Raw genomic sequence first — 22,785 nt, 5'->3', positions numbered from 1 at the left:
TCTTATTTTTGTGTTATTATTAAGCTACATGTACAATAAGTTGGGTATACAGTAAACCATGGTTATAACAAACCTTTGGGGACCACCTTATTCAGTTTGTTATACACATATTACAGACATCTTATAGGAACCTTGACAGGAAACGAAAATTACTAAATGTTAGAAACATGCATTCGCTGTAAGAATGTTCATTATAAACGTGTTTTACTGTACATTAACCTATTACAACCAACTTCCAGAGGTTATCTTGGAACAAAGAAGATCAAATATACAAGTCCTTGTGTGGTGACATACAGAATCAAATACAGTTGTTACAATGTGGTGACAAATTAATATGGTGGTATACACATCAAATACAAACGTTATCATGTGGTGGTATATTCACCTTATAGACATCAAATACAGACATTATCATGTGGTGACAAGTCGATGTGATGGTAAACACGCCTTAAACACATTAAATACAGACATTATCATGTAGTGACAAGTCGATGTGGTGGTATACACGCCTTATAGACATCAAATACAGACGTTATAATGTGGTGACAAGTCGATGTGGTGGTATACACATCAAATACAGACGTTATAATGTGGTGACAAGTCGATGTGGTGGTATACACATCAAATACAGACGTTATAATGTGGTGACAAGTCGATGTGGTGGTATACACATCAAATACAGACGTTATAATGTGGTGACAAGTCGATGTGGTGGTATACACGCCTTATAGACATCAAATACAGACGTTATTATGTGGTGACAAGTCGATGTGGTGGTATACACGCCTTATAGACATCAAATACAGACGTTATAATGTGGTGACAAGTCGATGTGGTGGTATACACATCAAATACAGACTTATACACATCAAATACAGACGTTATAATGTGGTGACAAGTCGATGTGGTGGTATACACGCCTTATAGACATCAAATACAGACGTTATAATGTGGTGACAAGTCGATGTGGTGGTATACACACCTTATAGACATCAAATACAGACATTATAATGTGGTGACAAGTCGATGTGGTGGTATACACACCTTATAGACATCAAATACAGACGTTATCATGTGGTGACAAGTCGATGTGGTGGTATACACACCTTATAGACATCAAATACAGACATTATAATGTGGTGACAAGTCGATGTGGTGGTATACACGCCTTATAGACATCAAATACAGACATTATAATGTGGTGACAAGTCGATGTGGTGGTATACACGCCTTATAGACACATCATCAAATACAGACATTATAATGTGGTGACAAGTCGATGTGGTGGTATACACGCCTTATAGACATCAAATACAGACATTATAATGTGGTGACAAGTCGATGTGGTGGTATACACGCCTTATAGACATCAAATACAGACGTTATCATGTGGTGACAAGTCGATGTGGTGGTATACACGCCTTATAGACATCAAATACAGACATTATAATGTGGTGACAAGTCGATGTGGTGGTATACACGCCTTATAGACATCAAATACAGACATTATAATGTGGTGACAAGTCGATGTGGTGGTATACACGCCTTATAGACATCAAATACAGACGTTATCATGTGGTGACAAGTCGATGTGGTGGTATACACATCAAATACAGACGTTATAATGTGGTGACAAGTCGATGTGGTAGTATACACGCCTTATAGACATCAAATACAGACGTTATCATGTGGTGACAAGTCGATGTGGTGGTATACGCACAAAATACAGACGTTATCATGTGGTGACAAGTCGATGTGGTGGTATACACACCTTATAGACATCAAATACAGACGTTATCATGTGGTGACAAGTCGATGTGGTGGTATACACACCTTATAGACATCAAATACAGACATTATCATGTGGTAACAAACCTGACACGTCCTTAAATGACCCTGGCTGTTAATAGGACGTTAAACTAATCAAACAAACAAGTATTTGACGTGTATACCATTACATCGAGTAATATAATTATTAGTAACCACGATGTGGCCCCCGTATTCCCAGTATTTACATGTAAAATAATCTAACTTTGCAAAGGAGACTTTTGGCCGATACTGACGTTGCCCATCTGTCTTCAAGTATACATTTTATTAGAATGTGGCAGGTTACGTTGTGAAAGTAAATACATTAATATTTAGTTATCGTAAATAAACATATTTAATACATCCTCTAACAGTCGTACGCCGATCACCAACATGTCAATCATGAGTATTTAAAATTCCCATCAGATTCATTGCTTGAGTTTATTAAATTATTTAAACATTAGCGTTACTATGATATTATATGGTCGGGAATGCAACTATATTGAAATGCTAGTAATCAACTATATTATATATGCTCTGATTTTCCACTAAATTGTCATTGGCTAATGGGTGGTCATCTGCAGGTAAAAACGTTGAGTTAATATTACATAATTATGAACTATTGTGAATTTCACTGTCCAATTGTTGATTTCAACAGGGTATTGTCCTATGGCCATTGTTTTTCTTGTAAGAAATATGCACCTGTTAAAACATATTCTACAATTGTATATCTAATGTAAATTATGGACCTTTGATTCGGTTAATATGGTGTTATATATAAGTCCATACTTGTAATTGATATATGCATTCATTTTTTTTTCACTATTACAACATTTTAAAATTATTCATCGTTTTTTCATTAATACATACATATCATGCATATCCAGATTCCAGTTGAATTCACCAGGGAATGGTGGCGTTTCCATTTAGAATCTGGAATCCGATTTCATACTAAGTATATTTTCAAATAAAACGTAATTTCGATATCCGAATACCTGAATATCGCTACAGCAGATCGGATTCATACTAGGAGGGGTTGCCCTTATTCGGCACGAATAAAAAAAACATAATTATGTCATTGTATCCACATTGCTTTTTAACCCTGGCTACGCCCCTGGAAGTTGAAATCGTGATTATTCCATGAATCAATGGATAAATGAATTGATGACACAGGACAACAGACAGGAGATAAAATATATTCACTAATTTTACCTAAAATTGCTATAAATGCCAAAAGAGAATAGATGACAGGAATGACATCAAGCATCCTAAATCTCGAGGGGTTATGATCACGTATACTGTCTAGGATATTATAATGTTGCAACGTCTGTTATTTTGACGTGCACAAGATGCGTGATCACATTGCATCAACACTTATAACGTAATGTCTGTTTTTTAACGTGCACAGGATGCGTGACCAATTGCATCAACACTTAATAGCCTCAACTTGTACCTTGTATGGTGATAGTTTTCTATAGCTAGTACTCAGACATATATGGTGCTTGTGTTCTAGTACCCAGACATGTATGGTGCTTGTGTTCTAGTACCCAGACATGTATGGTGCTTGTGTTCTAGTACCCAGACATGTATGGTGCTTGTGTTCTAGTACCCAGACATGTATGGTGCTTGTGTTCTAGTACCCAGACATGTATGTGTTCTATAGACATGTATGGTGCTTGTGTTCTAGTACCCAGACATGTATGGTGCTTGTGTTCTAGTACCCAGACATGTATGGCGCTTGTGTTCTAGTACCCAGACATGTATGGTGCTTGTGTTCTAGTACCCAGACATGTATGGCGCTTGTGTTCTAGTACCCAGACATGTATGGTGCTTGTGTTCTAGTACCCAGACATGTATGGTGCTTGTGTTCTAGTACCCAGACATGTATGGTGCTTGTGTTCTATTACCCAGACATGTATGGTGCTTGTGTTCTAGTACCCAGCTATGTATGGTGTTAGTGTTCTATTACCCAGACATGTATGGTGCTTGTGTTCTATTACCCAGACATGTATGGTGCTTGTGTTCTAGTACCCAGACATGTATGGTGCTTGTGTTCTAGTACCGAGATATGTATGGTGTTAGTGTTCTAGTACCTAGATGTGTATAGTGCTTGTGTTCTAGTACCCAGACATGTATGGTGCTTGTGTTCTAGTACACATATATGTGTAGTGCTTGTGTTCTAGTACCTAGATATATGTATGGTGTTATTGTAGTACCTAGATATGTATAGTGCTTGTGTTCTAGTACCTAGAAATGTATGGGGCTAGTGTTCTAGTACCTAGATATGTATATTTGGTGCTTGTGTTCCAGTACCCAGATATGTATGGCGCTTGTGTTCTAGTACCCAGACATGTATGGTGCTTGTGTTCTAGTACCCAGACATGTATGGTGCTTGTGTTCTAGTACCCAGACATGTATGGTGCTTGTGTTCTAGTACCCAGCTATGTATGGTACTTGTGTTCTAGTACCCAGACTATGTATGGTGCTTGTGTTCTAGTACCGAGATATGTATGGTGTTAGTGTTCTAGTACCTAGATGTGTATAGTGCTTGTGTTCTAGTACCCAGACATGTATGGTGCTTGTGTTCTAGTACACATATATGTGTAGTGCTTGTGTTCTAGTACCTAGATATATGTATGGTGTTAGTGTAGTACCTAGATATGTATAGTGCTTGTGTTCTAGTACCTAGAAATGTATGGGGCTAGTGTTCTAGTACCTAGATATGTATATTTGGTGCTTGTGTTCCAGTACCCAGATATGTATGGTGCTTGTGTTCTAGTACCCAGACATGTATGGTGCTTGTGTTCTAGTACCCAGACATGTATGGTGCTTGTGTTCTAGTACCCAGACATGTATGGTGCTTGTGTTCTAGTACCCAGACATGTATGGTGCTTGTGTTCTAGTACCCAGACATGTATGGTGCTTGTGTTCTAGTACCCAGACATGTATGGTGTTAGTGTTCTAGTACCCAGACATGTATGGTGCTTGTGTTTCTAGTACCCAGACATGTATGGTGCTTGTGTTCTATTACCCAGACATGTATGGTGCTTGTGTTCTAGTACCCAGCTATGTATGGTGTTAGTGTTCTATTACCCAGACATGTATGGTGCTTGTGTTCTATTACCCAGACATGTATGGTGCTTGTGTTCTAGTACCCAGACATGTATGGTGCTTGTGTTCTAGTACCCAGACATGTATGGTGCTTGTGTTCTAGTACCCAGACATGTATGGTGCTTGTGTTCTAGTACCCAGCTATGTATGGTGTTAGTGTTATAGTACCCAGACATGTATGGTGCTTGTGTTCTAAATAGAACATGTACCCAGCTATGTATGGTGCTTGTGTTCTAGTACCCAGCTATGTATGGTGTTAGTGTTCTAGTACCGAGATATGTATGGTGTTAGTGTTCTAGTACCTAGATGTGTATAGTGCTTGTGTTCTAGTACCCAGACATGTATGGTGCTTGTGTTCTAGTACACATATATGTATAGTGCTTGTGTTCTAGTACCTAGATATATGTATGGTGTTAGTGTAGTACCTAGATATGTATAGTGCTTGTGTTCTAGTACCTAGAAATGTATGGGGCTAGTGTTCTAGTACCTAGATATGTATATTTGGTGCTTGTGTTCCAGTACCCAGATATGTATGGTGTTAGTGTAGTACCTATGGAAGAGAAAACAAATCACTTGTTAGTTTATTGTGATATTTCAAAAGCTTCCGACTGGGTCTGACACAAAGGTGTACTTGTAAAATAATAATGGTATTTCAGGATATTTCTTGTTATGGTTGGAAAATTATCTTATTTTTGGATAACAAAAAGTAATAACAATAATCCATTTTCTGAAATAGGTAGGATTAAGGCTAGAGTCCTTCAAGGCTCAATACTTGGTCCTCTTCTTTTTGTTATCTTTCTGAACAATATTGCTGAGCTTGAATCTTCTACATGTCTTTTTGCGGACGATAAATCTAATAAAATCCTCATCTTCATGCAGAGAAATTGAATATGTACTTAATAGCAATTTAGAAAAGATAAACAGGTGGGCAAAAGCATCGCTTGCATCTTTTAATCCCAATAAGACTGAAGTTCATCTTATTTCAAACTTGAATTGCATTGATGAAGATTTAGATTTGATTTTTTGATGACATTTTTGACATTTGAGTTGACATGCCACATTGTGGCGTATTAACTATAAGTCTCAATTGAAGTAAATCTAGAGAATTTGTTTTAACACACTATACAGTACAGATAACTTGAAAACAGTTTTAAACAACTATATCATTTATTTGTATTTGTGAATAAATTCCATAATATTTAACAACTTGAAAGATTTCACATGAGGATGAATTTAAGTTAATTGATAAGAAGCAATAGGTGCTTAAAAACAAGAAAAACACCAGGTTAAAGCTTTAGATGTCAACATATTCAGTAAACATCGTATGACAGCATCATAATGCCCATACCTACACTCTAGAAATTAATAATAAAATTATGCCCTACAATGATTGCACAAATTCTCAATAAAAAATAGGAACTCCTTCATATCAATTTCACAAATGACATCTGATCACACATATTACTCTACTTTGTAAAACAAATACAGCAACTATTATACAATGTATATAAGTTACAAATGACATCCCAGATGTCCACAGAATACATATAACAATAAACTTTCAATAGAAATAACAACTGAATGTCTCCATATGACAAACATCTCAATTAAAAATATTATTTTCTTTAAATAAACACAACTGACTAGCTGCAAATGACACCAGATATTCATATATCTTTTTTTTCCAAGAGAAAATATCAACTGTTTGTTAAACCATTAAATTGACAAACTCAACTCAATAAATACTGTTCATGATCAAGTCACATAAGAACACATCACATATTGTTCCATATGAACACATCACAGTACAAGCTAAGTTCAAGCACTAATTCTCTCAATTCCATTTGGAAATCTGAAGATTGGTGACACATATTATGGTTCCTTGTTGCTGTGTTTGCCAGCTTCAGGACCTCCTGGACTCGGTTCTCTGTCTGAAGTTTGTGCACCATAAAATGTCCCTTTCCCATTTTGCATTTGCATTGGAAATGGTCAACATGGCTTCAGACAGAATGAACAGAACTGGAAATTGCTTGTCACCTGTGATGTGATTACACATTTTTCCCATACTGGCCCATGAAGTTCAAAATCAGCTGTCACAGATTAATCAGTCAGTTCATCCTCTAGTTTGGTTGATTGATTGATTGATGGGGCTTAAACGCCTTAATGTCCTTGTTTCAGTTATAACCAAGCCTAGGACACTCTAGTTTGGGAAGGTCCTCCTGTGGAACAATCCCTGGGAACTTCCTGGCAATGGCCATCACATCTGTTGGTGTGCCATCAGACCGTGTAGCAGGGTTAAGGTAACCCAACTGCATCCTCAAATGGAAACTTCTTGATCATCTTGTCTACAACAGTGCAATAAAATTTCCTGAAAGACCTGTTAGAATAAAAATGAAAATATTTAGTGTAAAGTTTTTCTATGGCAAGTTATCACAAATGAAATTGAAATTAGTTTAAGTAATTAGTATTGATAATAAATCATAACAAACTTCTATTATTGTTATTATCATCCTGGAAATACATTTAATTCAGATTAATGCAAAATTTTAAATATCCATGATTAATCATGTTGAAATGTTTTACAAGTTATTTTTCATACATATTCATGATTTATACACTTATTTTGTTTAACTTACCCCAAAATTCTATTGGTCAAGGATGGGGAAATGCTGTCCTCTTTGTCGACTATGTATGCATAGCAGAATGGTCCAATGTCCACAATGCTGTCTGGAATCTGGTTGTTGATGTCGTCAAACTCAACCTTGGTCAAATGATCAGCTTCCCGGATGACTTTGGCCTTGACGAATCTGCCCAGGAATCTCCCCAGTAGACGTCTGACGTATAACCAATCCTAAATTCATCAGCCTGAAGTATAATGGAATGTTATTAGAGAAATTCTAGCTTAATATGAATGTATAAATAGGTTAATCTAATAAACATTTTAAATATTGAAGAATTATCAAAGATCAAAAAGTGTTGTGTAAATAATCAAGAATTATCAAAGCTAGATTAAAGGGACAATTCACTTAAGCTAATTCTTTTACATAACCAAGAAGCAAAATATGACATAAAGCAGAATGGTCCAATGTCCACAATGCTGTCTGGAATCTGGTTGTTGATGTCGTCAAACTCAACCTTGGTCAAATGATCAGCTTCCCGGATGACTTTGGCCTTGACGAATCTGCCCAGGAATCTCCCCAGTAGACGTCTGACGTATAACCAATCCTAAATTCATCAGCCTGAAGTATAATGGAATGTTATTAGAGAAATTCTAGCTTAATATGAATGTATAAATAGGTTAATCTAATAAACATTTTAAATATTGAAGAATTATCAAAGATCAAAAAGTGTTGTGTAAATAATCAAGAATTATCAAAGCTAGATTAAAGGGACAATTCACTTAAGCTAATTCTTTTACATAACCAAGAAGCAAAATATGACATAAATGTATTGTTCTACATTTCTTATGAAACATATAACATAAAACATTGACAAATTCCACGACATTGTTAAGTATTTTAATTAATATCGTTGAAATATCAAATCGTTGATCAATACGATTAAGCAGGTACAATATGGACGCTGTACCCATACCCGAGCCAAAGTCACGCACGTTAAACAAATAAACTACATAACCACTGAGAAGGTGATAAAATGATTTTTAGACAAGACAATTCACCTAATAAGGTAAACATACTACTGTCAGAGCGATTTGAGCAGTTCTAGACAAAAGTTGCCTTACTCTACGAGCAAGGGACAGGGCTCGGCATACAAGAAGTTCGACCACAATGTGTAATGGCGGACAGCGAGCGAGTTTGAACATCTACACAAATGTCACCACCATGGGCTTTTCAGACATATCACAGTAAAACCGACTGATTTAATTTCCATTAGAACTGGATTTTTTCCTATATAATTACAAATTTTAATGTTCTCTTGGACTGAATTGTCCCTTTAAGACATAGGTGTGTGATAATCATACACAAATATATATAGACTTTACATTGATAAGAACTACTAATCATACTCATAATCATATACAGATAAAAATATTCTGTCATATTTTTTTTTTCAAAACAATTGCCATATCTTCTTGTCATATTAGAGTTTTAGTACATAACGTGACCTTTTCTCACGTTTTCATTGGTTCAGTCCCCAGGCACTATTTAGCCATAGTCCCGGGACAATGGTTTCCCGTGGGATACAATGGTTTCCCGTGGGATCATGGTTTGGCATGCTTTTTGTAATGTACGTCGACATTGAAAAATATGATGTCACTGTCGCTATTTGCGCTGTTCACTGGCAAACAAGCTATATGCAGACGACGTTTTGCAAAACACTATGATGTCATGGTTTGAAAACTTGAATGCTGAGGAATTTACACAGGAACAAGAGGCCCAGAGGGCCTGTATCGCTCACCTGGTTTGTAATGCCAAGTAATGTTCTGAATACAGGTTCATTGTTTCTTTTCTGAAGGAATTTGAATATTTACATCAAATTTCCTTTTTGGGCCCCACCCCTGCTGCCCCCAGAGATCGGAGCCAAATTTAATACAAGTTCTGTTCCCTTTCCTCCAAGGATGTTTGTGGCCAAATTTGGTTTCAATCCATGCAGAACTCTAGGACAAGTAGCGATTTATAGGATTTACCTCTAATTCCCCTATTGGGCCCCGCCCCTCCTGCCCCTGGGGGGTCAGAGCCAAAATTTATACAAACTTTGTTCCCCTTCCCCTAAGGATGTTTGTGGCCAAATTTGGTTGCAATCCATGCAGATCTAACTCTAGGACAAGTAGTGATTTATAGGATTAACCTCTATTTCCCATATTGAGCCCGGCCTGTCCTACCCCCGAGGGTCAGAGCCAAAATTTATACAAGTTCTGTTCCCCTTCACCCAAGGATGAATGTGGCCAAATTTGGTTACAATCCATGCTGAACTCTAGGACAAGTAGCGATTTATAGGATTTACCTCTAATTCCCCTATTGGGCCCCGCCCCTCCTCCCCCTGGGGGTTCAGAGCCAAAATTTATACAAGTTCTGTTCCCCTTCACCCAAGGATGTTTGTGGCCAAATTTGGTTACAATCCATGCAGAACTCTATGACTAGTAGTGATTTAAAGGAAATGTTGACGGACGGACAGGCGATCGTCGGACGGGCGGCGGATGGACGGACGCCGCGCCATGACATAAGCTCACCGGCCCTTCGTGCCAGGTGAGCTAAAAATAGAATGAAATCAAATGAATTTCAAAATCAAAATATATAAAACATATTATAAAGACTTTAACATTCAACCGATCACAGAAAATACATATGTTTTGTTTGACATTTTTCTTAATTAAAGTTCCTACATGAAAATTACAAAGAAAACAAAAGTCTTCAATAAAATGAGTTTTTATCCTTAATATACTCTTGTTTCTTATGTTGCACATACACTTATTTTGGTAAAACCATGCACATATGAGGGCAGCCTTTACCTCAGATCTGTGTTTAACATTCATTTAAAAACATTATTTTAAAGTACACAAAAAGGGTATATGATTAGTTTACTTTAAAACTCTTATGTCTATTAGCCTAAGATAGTAAGTCCAATTTGAATTATCATTAACAGAGATCATGTAGGTTGGACAGAAGAGTCACCAGCAGGCAACAGTTGACCTAGATGGGCTGTGTATTATAACACTCTGTGTATTCTATACACACTCTGTGTGTTCTACCAATCAGAAGGCAGTCTTCCCATGACTACTGATTGGTCCAAAGGAATATTATTCAATGAATAGGGAATTTATGAATGGATGTTTAGAATGAAATGGTTCAAGAGGTCACCACTAGATGTCATTTTTGGGCAAGTCCTACTCAGTCCTACACATCAATAGTAAACCGGATAGCATTAATACAAACGCTAGTCGCGTTGTATTAAAAACTGACGTATGGATTCAATATTTTTATCTCTTTCTAGAAATAAGATGTCTGTAAAACATAAATCCTTTGTATGAAACCTGAACAGATTGCACAAGGATAGAATGCACAAGAACAGAATGCACACGGACAGAATGCACCAGGACAGAATGCACAAGGACAGAATGCACCAGGACAGAATGCACAAGGAAAGAATGCACCAGGACAGAATGCACAAGGAAAGAATGCACCAGGACAGAATGCACAAGGAAAGAATGCACAAGGAAAGAATGCACCAGGACAGAATGCACCAGGACAGAATGCACAAGGAAAGAATGCACCAGGACAGAATGCACAAGGAAAGAATGCACCAGGACAGAATGCACCAGGACAGAATGCACCAGGACAGAATGCACAAGGAAAGAATGCACCAGGACAGAATGCACCAGGACAGAATGCACCAGGACAGAATGCACCAGGACAGAATGCACAAGGACAGAATGCACCAGGACAGAATGCACAAGGACAGAATGCACCAGGACAGAATGCACCAGGACAGAATGCACAAGGAAAGAATGCACCAGGACAGAATGCACCAGGACAGAATGCACAAGGAAAGAATGCACCAGGACAGAATGCACCAGGACAGAATGCACCAGGACAGAATGCACCAGGACAGAATGCACCAGGACAGAATGCACAAGGACAGAATGCACCAGGACAGAATGCACCAGGACAGAATGCACCAGGACAGAATGCACAAGGAAAGAATGCACAAGGAAAGAATGCACCAGGACAGAATGCACCAGGACAGAATGCACAAGGAAAGAATGCACCAGGACAGAATGCACCAGGACAGAATGCACCAGGACAGAATGCACCAGGACAGAATGCACAAGGAAAGAATGCACAAGGAAAGAATGCACCAGGACAGAATGCACCAGGACAGAATGCACCAGGACAGAATGCACACGGAAAGAATGCACCAGGACAGAATGCACCAGGACAGAATGCACCAGGACAGAATGCACCAGGACAGAATGCACCAGGACAGAATGCACCAGGACAGAATGCACCAGGACAGAATGCACCAGGACAGAATGCACAAGGAAAGAATGCACAAGGAAAGAATGCACCAGGACAGAATGCACCAGGACAGAATGCACCAGGACAGAATGCACACGGAAAGAATGCACCAGGACAGAATGCACCAGGACAGAATGCACCAGGACAGAATGCACCAGGACAGAATGCACCAGGACAGAATGCACAAGGAAAGAATGCACAAGGAAAGAATGCACCAGGACAGAATGCACCAGGACAGAATGCACCAGGACAGAATGCACAAGGAAAGAATGCACCAGGACAGAATGCACCAGGACAGAATGCACCAGGACAGAATGCACCAGGACAGAATGCACAAGGAAAGAATGCACAAGGAAAGAATGCACCAGGACAGAATGCACCAGGACAGAATGCACCAGGACAGAATGCACACGGAAAGAATGCACCAGGACAGAATGCACCAGGACAGAATGCACCAGGACAGAATGCACAAGGAAAGAATGCACAAGGAAAGAATGCACCAGGACAGAATGCACCAGGACAGAATGCACCAGGACAGAATGCACAGAATGCACCAGGACAGAATGCACCAGGACAGAATGCACCAGGACAGAATGCACCAGGACAGAATGCACAGAATGCACCAGGACAGAATGCACCAGGACAGAATGCACCAGGACAGAATGCACCAGGACAGAATGCACCAGGACAGAATGCACCAGGACAGAATGCACCAGGACAGAATGCACCAGGACAGAATGCACCAGGACAGAATGCACCAGGACAGAATGCACACGGAAAGAATGCACCAGGACAGAATGCACCAGGACAGAATGCACCAGGACAGAATGCACCAGGACAGAATGCACAAGGAAAGAATGCACAAGGAAAGAATGCACCAGGACAGAATGCACCAGGACAGAATGCACCAGGACAGAATGCACAGAATGCACCAGGACAGAATGCACCATGAAAGAATGCACCAGGAAAGAATGCACCAGGACAGAATGCACCAGGACAGAATGCACAAGGAAAGAATGCACCAGGACAGAATGCACCAGGACAGAATGCACCAGGACAGAATGCACCAGGACAGAATGCACCAGGAAAGAATGCACCAGGACAGAATGCACCAGGACAGAATGCACAAGGAAAGAATGCACCAGGACAGAATGCACCAGGACAGAATGCACAGAATGCACCAGGACAGAATGCACCATGAAAGAATGCACCAGGAAAGAATGCACCAGGAAAGAATGCACCAGGACAGAATGCACCAGGAAAGAATGCACCAGGAAAGAATGCACCAGGACAGAATGCACAAGGAAAGAATGCACACAAGGAAAGAATGCACCAGGACAGAATGCACACGGAAAGAATGCACCAGGACAGAATGCACCAGGACAGAATGCACCAGGACAGAATGCACAAGGAAAGAATGCACCAGGACAGAATGCACCAGAACTGAAGTAACACTTCATGATCCTCCTTTAATTTCATGACTGGATTATAATGACAAGGAAGACTCTATTTGTAATGTCTTACTGTAACACATCTTAATAAATATTGTATGAAAATTATTTAAGCAAATTTGGCAATCCAATTCAATTGTCAGACATTTTCATATCTCAATTAATATCCACATGAATCCTTACCTTACTTAAATTTAAGGTATTTCAGTTCAATTCTCTTTTCTGAGTTAACATCTACATGAACCCAAACCTTACTTATATTGAAGGAAATTTATTTCAATCCTCATATCCGAATTAACCTTTTACATGTACCCTAACCTTACTTATATTGAAGGAATTTTATTTCAATCCTTATTCCTCAGAAGATAATTTCCCTTTTTTTATTGAAACAAAAACTTAATTGCAGCAAAAGAAAGATGGCTTACCGGCACTCCATGTATATCCTGACCTACCTGAATATCCTTGACCTTTTGTAATGTCATCAGTTTTGCTCCTATGGCCTCTACAGTGACCCCTATAAAGTTGAACACGGTCCATAGGAAGGCGTAGTACTCTGACCCGTGCCAATAGTACACAAACGAGAAACATAGGACTGACCCTAGGAACTGGCGCGTTATACCTCCGCGTGATCCTCCTAGTGGTACGTAGATATATCTGTAAGTGGAGGAGAAACCTTCTGTAAATCACAATCATATCATTTTATTTGAATATATTTAACGTATACATTTTGTCATTTGGATAATTGAATACATTCTGAACATTCATTTATTCAGCTGTTGATTGATTTAGCATATTCACTTGTCATTTTAGGCAAGAGATTTGTAAATTCTGTCACAATATAGATACTTCAGTGGGGGAACCATCAGGTAGACCCTTTTTGTAAAATTTAAACTGGCATAAATATAACATGGCAACAATCACCTTTATCAATACATGTGTATAATCATAGAACCCAGTGACCTCATCAGATCTTAAGAATGACGTATATAATTAGGTAGGTTAAAACTGGCATTCTCCAATATATCCTGTCAGACTTTTACTGCAGGAAAAGTAAACTATTGAAGTGATGCATGATTTCAGTTCTTGTGCAAGACATTTATAAACCTAAGGTTTAACAAAACACTAATTTTGTTGATGACTTTTTTCTTTTTCTTGTACTAATGTTAAAAATAAGCTATTTCGATTTACCTTTTCATGAAATCATACATTCCACGGTCAAAATATCTGAAAGGAAAACCGATATATTAAAACCTTTTTTCCTAGAATGAAACTAATAAATGAATAGACAACAAAGATAACTTTTTAATCAATAAATCTACATCACCAGCACTACAGAGTTATATATGTATAACAACTTGATGTAAAACTGTCAGCCTAGATATATGATTATCCATTATCATACGATAAGGTATGATCAATCACATTAAATGTAGGTAACATTGTAGACGTGGTATGTATTGTCTATTTGTAGATCAGAATTAGATAACACCACCTTCATCAGGGAATCCAACAATTAATCAGACACATTCATCAATTTAATTCATACAATGATGATGATTACTTCAAATCCCAAATTAAGGGAACATTCAGCCAACAGCATTATTTAATTCTGATGTCATAGAGACCCATAGTAAAGCACAGTAACCTGTCTCCTAATACATATTTACAAACTTGCATTTACATTTGAAGTTGTTGACAAGAGATCCCAGAGGGATCTTGGCGCCCACCAAAGAATTATCTATATTTGACAAAGGAAAGATGGATCTTTTCTCTACTTTTTAAACTTTTTCAAACATACTACGGTACATATAAAATTTGAGACAGATCGCTTCGGTACCTTTTGAGAAATAGCGGTAACAAACTTCAACTATCAAAATCCAAGATGACTCCTTGGCGGCCATCTTGTTCATGGTCCAAAAAAGCAATATGCACAACAAGGGCCCTAGAGGAACCTACATATTAAATTTGAGAAAGATCCCTTCAGCACTTTTTGAGAAATAGGGATATCAAACCTAAACTATCAAAATCCAAGATGGCCGCCAGGCGGCCATCTTGTTTTTCCTATCAGCCTCAAAATCTGTATGGCACAAATAGGGACCAAGGGTAACCTCCATGTGAAGTTTGAACAAAATTCCCTCAGTAGTTCTCAAGAAATATCGATAAAAAACTTCAACTGCCAAAATCAAAGATGGCTGCCTGGCGGCCATCTTGTTTTTCCGATCAACCTCAAAATCTGTATGACACAACTAGGGACCAAGGGTACCCTCCATGTGAAGTTTGAACAAAATTCCCTCAGTAGTTCTTAAGAAATATCGATAACAAACTTCAACTGCCAAAATCAAAGATTGCTGCCTGGCGGCCATCTTGTTTTTCCAATCAGCCTCAAAATCTGTATGGCACAACTAGGGACCAAGGGTAACCTCCATTAGAAGTTTGAACAAAATCCCTTCGGTAGTTCTCAAGAAATATCGATAACAAACTTCAACTGCCAAAATCAAAGATGGCTGCCTGGCGGCCATCTTGTTTTTCTGATCAGCCTCAAAATCTGTATGGCACAAATATGAACCAAGGGGACCCTCCATGTGAAGTTTGAACAAAATCCCTGCAGCAGTTTTTAAGAAATAGTGATAACAAGCATTGTTTACGGACGGACGACGGACCACGGACGCAGGGCGATTTGAATAGCCCACCATCTGATGATGGTGGGCTAAAAACATAAAAATGCATGGTTCACAGGTTTAAATACAACATGGAAAATAATAAATATTAATATGTTTGACTTCATACAATGAATATGGATAGTCTCCCCTGCATGTGACACATTATGAGGTATTTAAAGACCACCACTCCTATTTGTGCGACTACTATATATGATAATTTTTGGGAGGCTGCCTTCCTTATAGTCTCATGACAGTGTGGAACCATCCATTAGAGTCTAATTGATACAAGTTATCTACAGAAACATCAAAAATATGTTTAATTAAGTCTCTTTCAATAAGGGTTTATTAGTTCAACATCCTATTAACAACCAGGTTCATTTAAGGAGGTATCAGGTTTGTTGGTGGAGGAAAGCCGGAGAACCTGGAGAAAAATCTCCGACCAGTGGTCAGTACCTGGCAAATGCCCCACTTGGGGTTCAAACTCGTGACCCAAAGGTGAAGGTTTGTGTAGGTAAAATGACTCTTTCAATAAATACATTAAGTTAAGCTAATATAGTTTGAGTTAATGTTCCTAAATTTTATCATTTTGGGGAAATTGTTCCAGCTCTTATAAATAATACATCCAAGCAATTTGTGAGAATATCAAAAATACCTATCTAGCCTTCACATCATTAATACAAAAGGCAGCAACAAAATGATTTATTTAGCATTTAATTATCATAAAACACCATCAAATTTGAGCTAAATTAAGAATTGATGAATAATAAAGTCAATGATGAACAATAAATCAATGAACAGCCAAAGAGATATAGAAGGCCGATAAGGCAATAGGATATATCAGTTGTCTGTTTATCACCCATTGTTATCATAAGCTTTTATAACCAACATATATGCTCTACATTTCCATCTCGTTCAGTTATCCCCTCCCATATAAAACGCTCTGGTAGTTTGTAATACCAGTTCATTTCTAATGAATACAATTACCCACCATGTATTAAAATCCACATATTCAATACCTTGGCTATCAGCAGTATGTTCAGTTACCTGATCTATAATATGTGCCTTGTACATAATGAAATATTAGTGTTTCCTTGGGTACGGCCCCACTGGGTATTGAATAAAACAAGATGAATAGAGATTATCTCTAGTCAAAGTTATGTAAGCTTAACCCTGCATAGATATTGATTACTGTCCTATTCATCAGAACTCAATTTTTCCCAAGTCTGAAATCTTTGGTCAGTGGTCACTTTGCCTGATTTGTCTGATGTCACTGACATACAAAGTTAATGAGGAAATAATTGGTGAGGCTGATGATCATTTATAATCTATTGTGTAATGTCAGATTGGCCATCTTATTGCCATTACTACCACTGTTCTACATTCATATGCTAATGAGCTTTTGGGATGGGTTATCATGTTTTCCACTTCACATTCATTTCCATGTATAAATGAAAAGGTAGAATGTACCTAAAATGAACATAAATTTCCTAGTACTACTTTATTTATCTACCAATATCTATCTTTCCTGGCTTTTTCCAGATAACAATATAATGCTTGGAACATTAAAATATCAGATGTACAACTGTGTAATGGCAGGGATATCTATTTAATCACACACACTTCATGGAACATTGAAATATCAGGTGTATACTGTATAATGGCAGCGATATCTATTTCATCACATACTTCTTGGAACATTGAAATATCAAGCATACCACTGTACACTGGCAGTCTAGTTCACCACATTGTAGTTAAGGACCCTTGTTGAACTGTAAAAGAACCCAATCCATCTCATAAGACCAGAGGAAATCTTTTACAAAAAAATATGCTCTTTAAACAAGGAAATGGTAGCAAGTTGATGGCACCAAGGAAATAGGCGAAATTTGTTACAGAAAATTCCATTAATTTTTTAATAATTCCAGAAAATACATCAGTTAATAAGACCCTGTATGTTCTTCAAGATTGATGAACCGAGGATAACGGTTTTTATGGTAATAACAGTGTGATATCCTTGTGGAGCATCAGATATGGTCACAGAAAATCCTAGTAATGTTTTTGAATGATGGAGCTGGGACATTTATCTAAAAATAATTTCAACATTTTTGAAGAATTTGGTCTAGCATGACGATAAGAAGAATTTTAATGGTTTCTCTAGAGTTGTGTTACGGCCAGGCACACTTATCAAATATTCAGTAGCTGCGGATTTGGAAGTTATATTTGGATTGTGCACGGACATGGCACTGGTTGTGTAAGTGGTTTTATGGTTCAACCTTAAAAACTACATTCAGTGAAATCCTTCCTTCAAACCCATGTATCTTTATTTATTTTGACCTCAACTAACCATTAAACAGTGGTATCAGAATTGCGCTCAGCTTCTAAAGTTAATCTAAAAATTTCAATTTATTCAGTCCAGATATTGACATATTCTGTTTAATACATTCTTACAAACAGGTTAGGTTGTTTTTGATTTAGTTTTTCTTTGAGGAATTAAGAATCCTTAATAAGTTTGCGTAAGAATTCTTCTTATGGTTAGTATTAGGAGTGTCTATTGTTATTCTGATAATTTCCATTGGGGAAAAACGTAAACATTGCCCTTATTGAGGGATGTTTTACCAATTAAAGGTTTATGGGCCACAGGAGGGAAAATCAATACACCTGTTGTATGTTGTCCTTGTTGACCAGTATCCCGAGGCAATCTCATCTCTGATTGGTTAACCCAGATAGAACAGCATGACAAAGATTGTTTGTATTTTTTCTATCGTTTTCACTTTTCCGATTCTCTGTTGATATTTGTAGAGGCCTCGAGTAACGTTAAATCTGTTACTCCCAAGATCTGATTTCTTCGGCTCCAATCACCAATCAAATGTCTGTGATATTGACCCGCGGCGAGAATCTTAGATGATCAGATATCAATGAGATGACCTTCATGAGTGGTCAAATGACCAAGATACAAGGCCTTTCTGGTCTGCTTCATGACATTCAATGTTAGGTTATAAGACTGTCAAATGACAGCAAAGTTTTAACACATGAAATTCACAGAATGAAGTTAAGGCTTTATCTTGAATAATTTGGACAATCATCTTTAAATCATGACATTGTTTAGTTCATGCTTCTGCCATGAAATTGTAGTTAGAAATGGGATATGTAATAACACCCTTGTTCATCATGTATCAATTTTCCTACCTGCTGTAATGTATGAAATTGTGGTATTTATATTTTAACAGACATTTCTTATTGTTCATTAGTATTAGGTCAAGGGCTGAGGGGGATTCCCTTAATAGCATATTGCTCTATTTATTAACAATATTGGCCATGGCTAGGTACCAAGGTGCTGCTTTAAACAATTAATTATTGTCTCGTGGTTAATGTTGTTACCGTTTTCTTTACAGTGTCGGCCAGGACTGGGTGACAAAGGTTTTGGTGACCAGCTACTGTATCAGGAGCCCACTAAGATGATGGTCTTGTCAGGATGTAGCAATTGTGTCAACGTTTGTCGCTCAGGCTGCTAAGATGTGGAATCTTGTTGTGGGTGAGTACTTTATGAGATAATAAATCTTGAATTTCTAGATTTTCATTTCAGCAAATTTTATTGAAAGATGATATCGACACCTTAAGACCTTCCTGTACTATTGGGCCTTTAGCATGCTAAGATGCATGGCTACCATCTTTGTTCAAATATATGAGCTTGACCTACTTTTAAGTACATAGTGGTCAAATATTTCTGAAACAAACAACTTTTACTGAAGAGTTTCTAGTAAACAATGCCTTAAATGTTCTTTGAAAAACTGGTGTCTGACTACTGTGAATTATTTCAGCCTATTTGATTTATTTGTATTGAAGTTATGAAAGTTCTTAATACCATGCCTACATAAGGTGTGAAGTGTCTGAGCTTTTAAACATGTGTGGTTCCCCCCCCCCCCCCCACACACACACACACACACCTCACCCCCTCCTGGTGTTACTTACTCAAGTCTCTATAATGTGTGGCAATGGCCAGATATGAGTTTGTGTATCCCTACCTTAAAAATTTTCATGTCCTTAAATTGCTTAGGCTTAATTTATTAGCTCACCTGGTCCAAAGGACCGAGGTGAGCTTATGGGATAGCGCAGCGTCCGGCGTCCGGCGTCCGTCAACAATCGACTTCTTCTCCATAACCGCTGGTCGGATTTCAACAAAATTTGACTGGTAGCATCCTTATGGGCTACTAACTGAAAATTGTACAAATGATGGGGCTGACCCCCCGGGGTCCTGAGGGGCGGGGCCAAAAGGGGTCAATTTGGCTATTTCCATATAAACGACTTCTTCTCTGAAACCAAGCATAGGATAGCACCCATAATGCAATGGTAGCATCCTTATAGGGTGGGGATTCAAAATTGTACAAATGATGGGGCTGACCCCCCGGGGGCCTGAGGGGCGGGGTCAAATGGGGTCAATTTGGCTATTTCCATATAAACGACTTCTTCTCTGAAACTAAGCATGAGATAGCACTCATAATTGCAATTGTAGTATCGTTATAGGGTGGGGATTCAAAATTGTACAAATGATGGGGCTGACCCCCGGGGGGCTTGAGGGGCGGGGTCAAATGGGGTCAATTTGGCTATTTCCATATAAACGACTTCTTCTCTGAAACTAAGCATGAGATAGCACTCATGATGCAATTGTAGTATCGTTATAGGGTGGGGATTCAAAATTGTACAAATGATGGGGCTGACCCCCGGAGGGCCTGAGGGGCGGGGTCAAAAGGGGTCAATTTGGCTATTTCCATATAAACGACTTCTTCTCTAAAACCAAGCATGGGATAGCACCCATAATGCAATGGTTGCATCCTTATAGGGTGGGAATTCAAAATTTCGCAAATGATAGGGCTGACTCCCCGGGGGTCTGAGGGGCGGGGTCAAAAGCGGTCAATTTGGCTATTTCCATATAAAATGACTTCTTCTCTGCAACTAAGCATGGTATAGCACCCATTATGCAATAGTAGCATCCTTATAGGGTTGGGATTCAAAATTGTGCAAATGATGGGGCTGACCCCCCGGGGGCCTGAGGGGCGGGGTCAAAAGGGGTCAATTTGGCTATTTCCATATAAACGAATTCTTCTCTGAAACTAAGCATGAGATAGCACTCATGATGCAAATTGTAGTATCGTTATAGGGTGGGGATTCAAAATTGTACAAATGATAGGGCTGACCCCCGGGGACCTGAGGGGCGGGGTCAAAAGGGGTCAATTTGGCTATTTCCATATAAACGACTTCTTCTCTAAAACCAAGCATGGGATAGCACCCATAATGCAATGGTTGCATCCTTATAGGGTGGGAATTCAAAATTTCGCAAATGATAGGGCTGACTCCCCGGGGGTCTGAGGGGCGGGGTCAAAAGCGGTCAATTTGGCTATTTCCATATAAATGACTTCTTCTCTGCAACTAAGCATGGTATAGCACCCATTATGCAATAGTAGCATCCTTATAGGGTTGGGATTCAAAATTGTGCAAATGATGGGGCTGACCCCCCGGGGGCCTGAGGGGCGGGGTCAAAAGGGGTCAATTTGGCTATTTCCATATAAACGAATTCTTCTCTGAAACTAAGCATGGTATAGCACCCATAATGCAATGGTAGCATCCTTATAGTGTCGGGATTCAAAATTGTGCAAATGATAGGGCTGACCCCCGGGGGACCTGAGGGGCGGGGTCAAAAGTGGTCAATTTCCATATAAATGACTTTTTCTCTGAAACTTAACATGGGATTGTGCTCATAATGCAATGGTTACATCCTTATAGGGTTTGGATTCAAAATTTTGCAAATGATGGGGCTGACCCCCCGGGGGGCCTGAAGGATGGGGTCAAAAGGGGTCAATTTAGCTATTTCCATATAAACGACTTCTTCTCTGCAACTAAGAATGGAAGAGCACTTATAATGCAATGGTAGCATCCTTATAGGGTTGGGATTTGAAATTGTACAAATGATAGGGCTTACCACCTGGCCTTAAACGGCAATATATGCGAGGTCAAAAAGGTCAATTAGGCTACTGTTTTCATATAAATTACTTTGTCTCTGAACCTATGTATTGGATAGCATATTTGTATGGTATCAACAGCATCATTGTATGGTTGTGATTCAAAATTAAACTATGGGAGTCAATTTTGCTTATTTTTCTAATTGTCAGAGTCTTGTGATAATTACTAACAAAAAACCAGGTGAGCGATACAGGCCCTCTGGGCCTCTTGTTAATGCATGTTTTACTGAATTTGATGAACAAAGACATATTTTGGAATATGTATCTGATCATATAGTCTCGCTGATTTAGTAATTTTTAGCATTTGCTTTTGGCAATGAATCTGCAAATTGGTTTTGTTAGTGAAGCGATGATCCTTCAATAAATTGACAAGCGTAGGATTCCAGCAAAAAATTACTTCACATTTGGATATTTAGTTAGAGAGATGAGGAGTCTGTAGTCATATACTGTCTGTAATTTGTCTGGGCGGCCAACTTTGTCACTCATCAAGCTGTGGGTAGACAATCTAATAAGGATTCTTCAGAGATTAATCATAAGATGGACAATAGATACAAAAGTCAACGAGCCATTGTCTCATTGTGTCGCGGAAATACTTTATTATGAAGTTACGTTAGGTTACTGTTGAACTCAGGGTAAAGGCTTCAATAGATCACCTGTCTACATCATTACAGGTTAACGATGGTAAAATAGATTCTATAACTAAAGGCCATCTGTGGCCGGATGTGATTAAGGTGCTCTACCAATAGCCCTCCTCTGGATATCAATTACT

At 38.5% G+C, this 22,785-nt stretch overlaps 1 protein-coding gene across 1 annotated transcript; it reads right to left on the bottom strand.

Moving 5' to 3' along the window:
• Positions 1 to 7,994: 7,994 nt before the first annotated feature.
• On the bottom strand, positions 7,995 to 16,471 carry LOC138320533 (protein-cysteine N-palmitoyltransferase HHAT-like). The gene is made up of 3 exons (XM_069263556.1): positions 14,534 to 16,471; positions 13,798 to 13,999; positions 7,995 to 8,156 (listed from the first exon to the last, which is right to left on the bottom strand). Exons 1-3 carry the CDS (start codon positions 14,551 to 14,553, stop codon positions 8,058 to 8,060), a joined length of 321 nt encoding a protein of 106 aa, XP_069119657.1. The 5' UTR covers positions 14,554 to 16,471; the 3' UTR covers positions 7,995 to 8,057.
• Between the last annotated feature and the right edge of the window lie 6,314 nt (positions 16,472 to 22,785).

The sequence above is a fragment of the Argopecten irradians genome, chromosome 4, assembly GCF_041381155.1.
Source record: "Argopecten irradians isolate NY chromosome 4, Ai_NY, whole genome shotgun sequence".
In the NCBI taxonomy this organism is placed as follows: domain Eukaryota; kingdom Metazoa; phylum Mollusca; class Bivalvia; order Pectinida; family Pectinidae; genus Argopecten; species Argopecten irradians.
The sequence above is the reverse complement of the archived record's forward strand: the minus strand, read 5'-3'. Positions and strand labels throughout refer to the sequence as shown.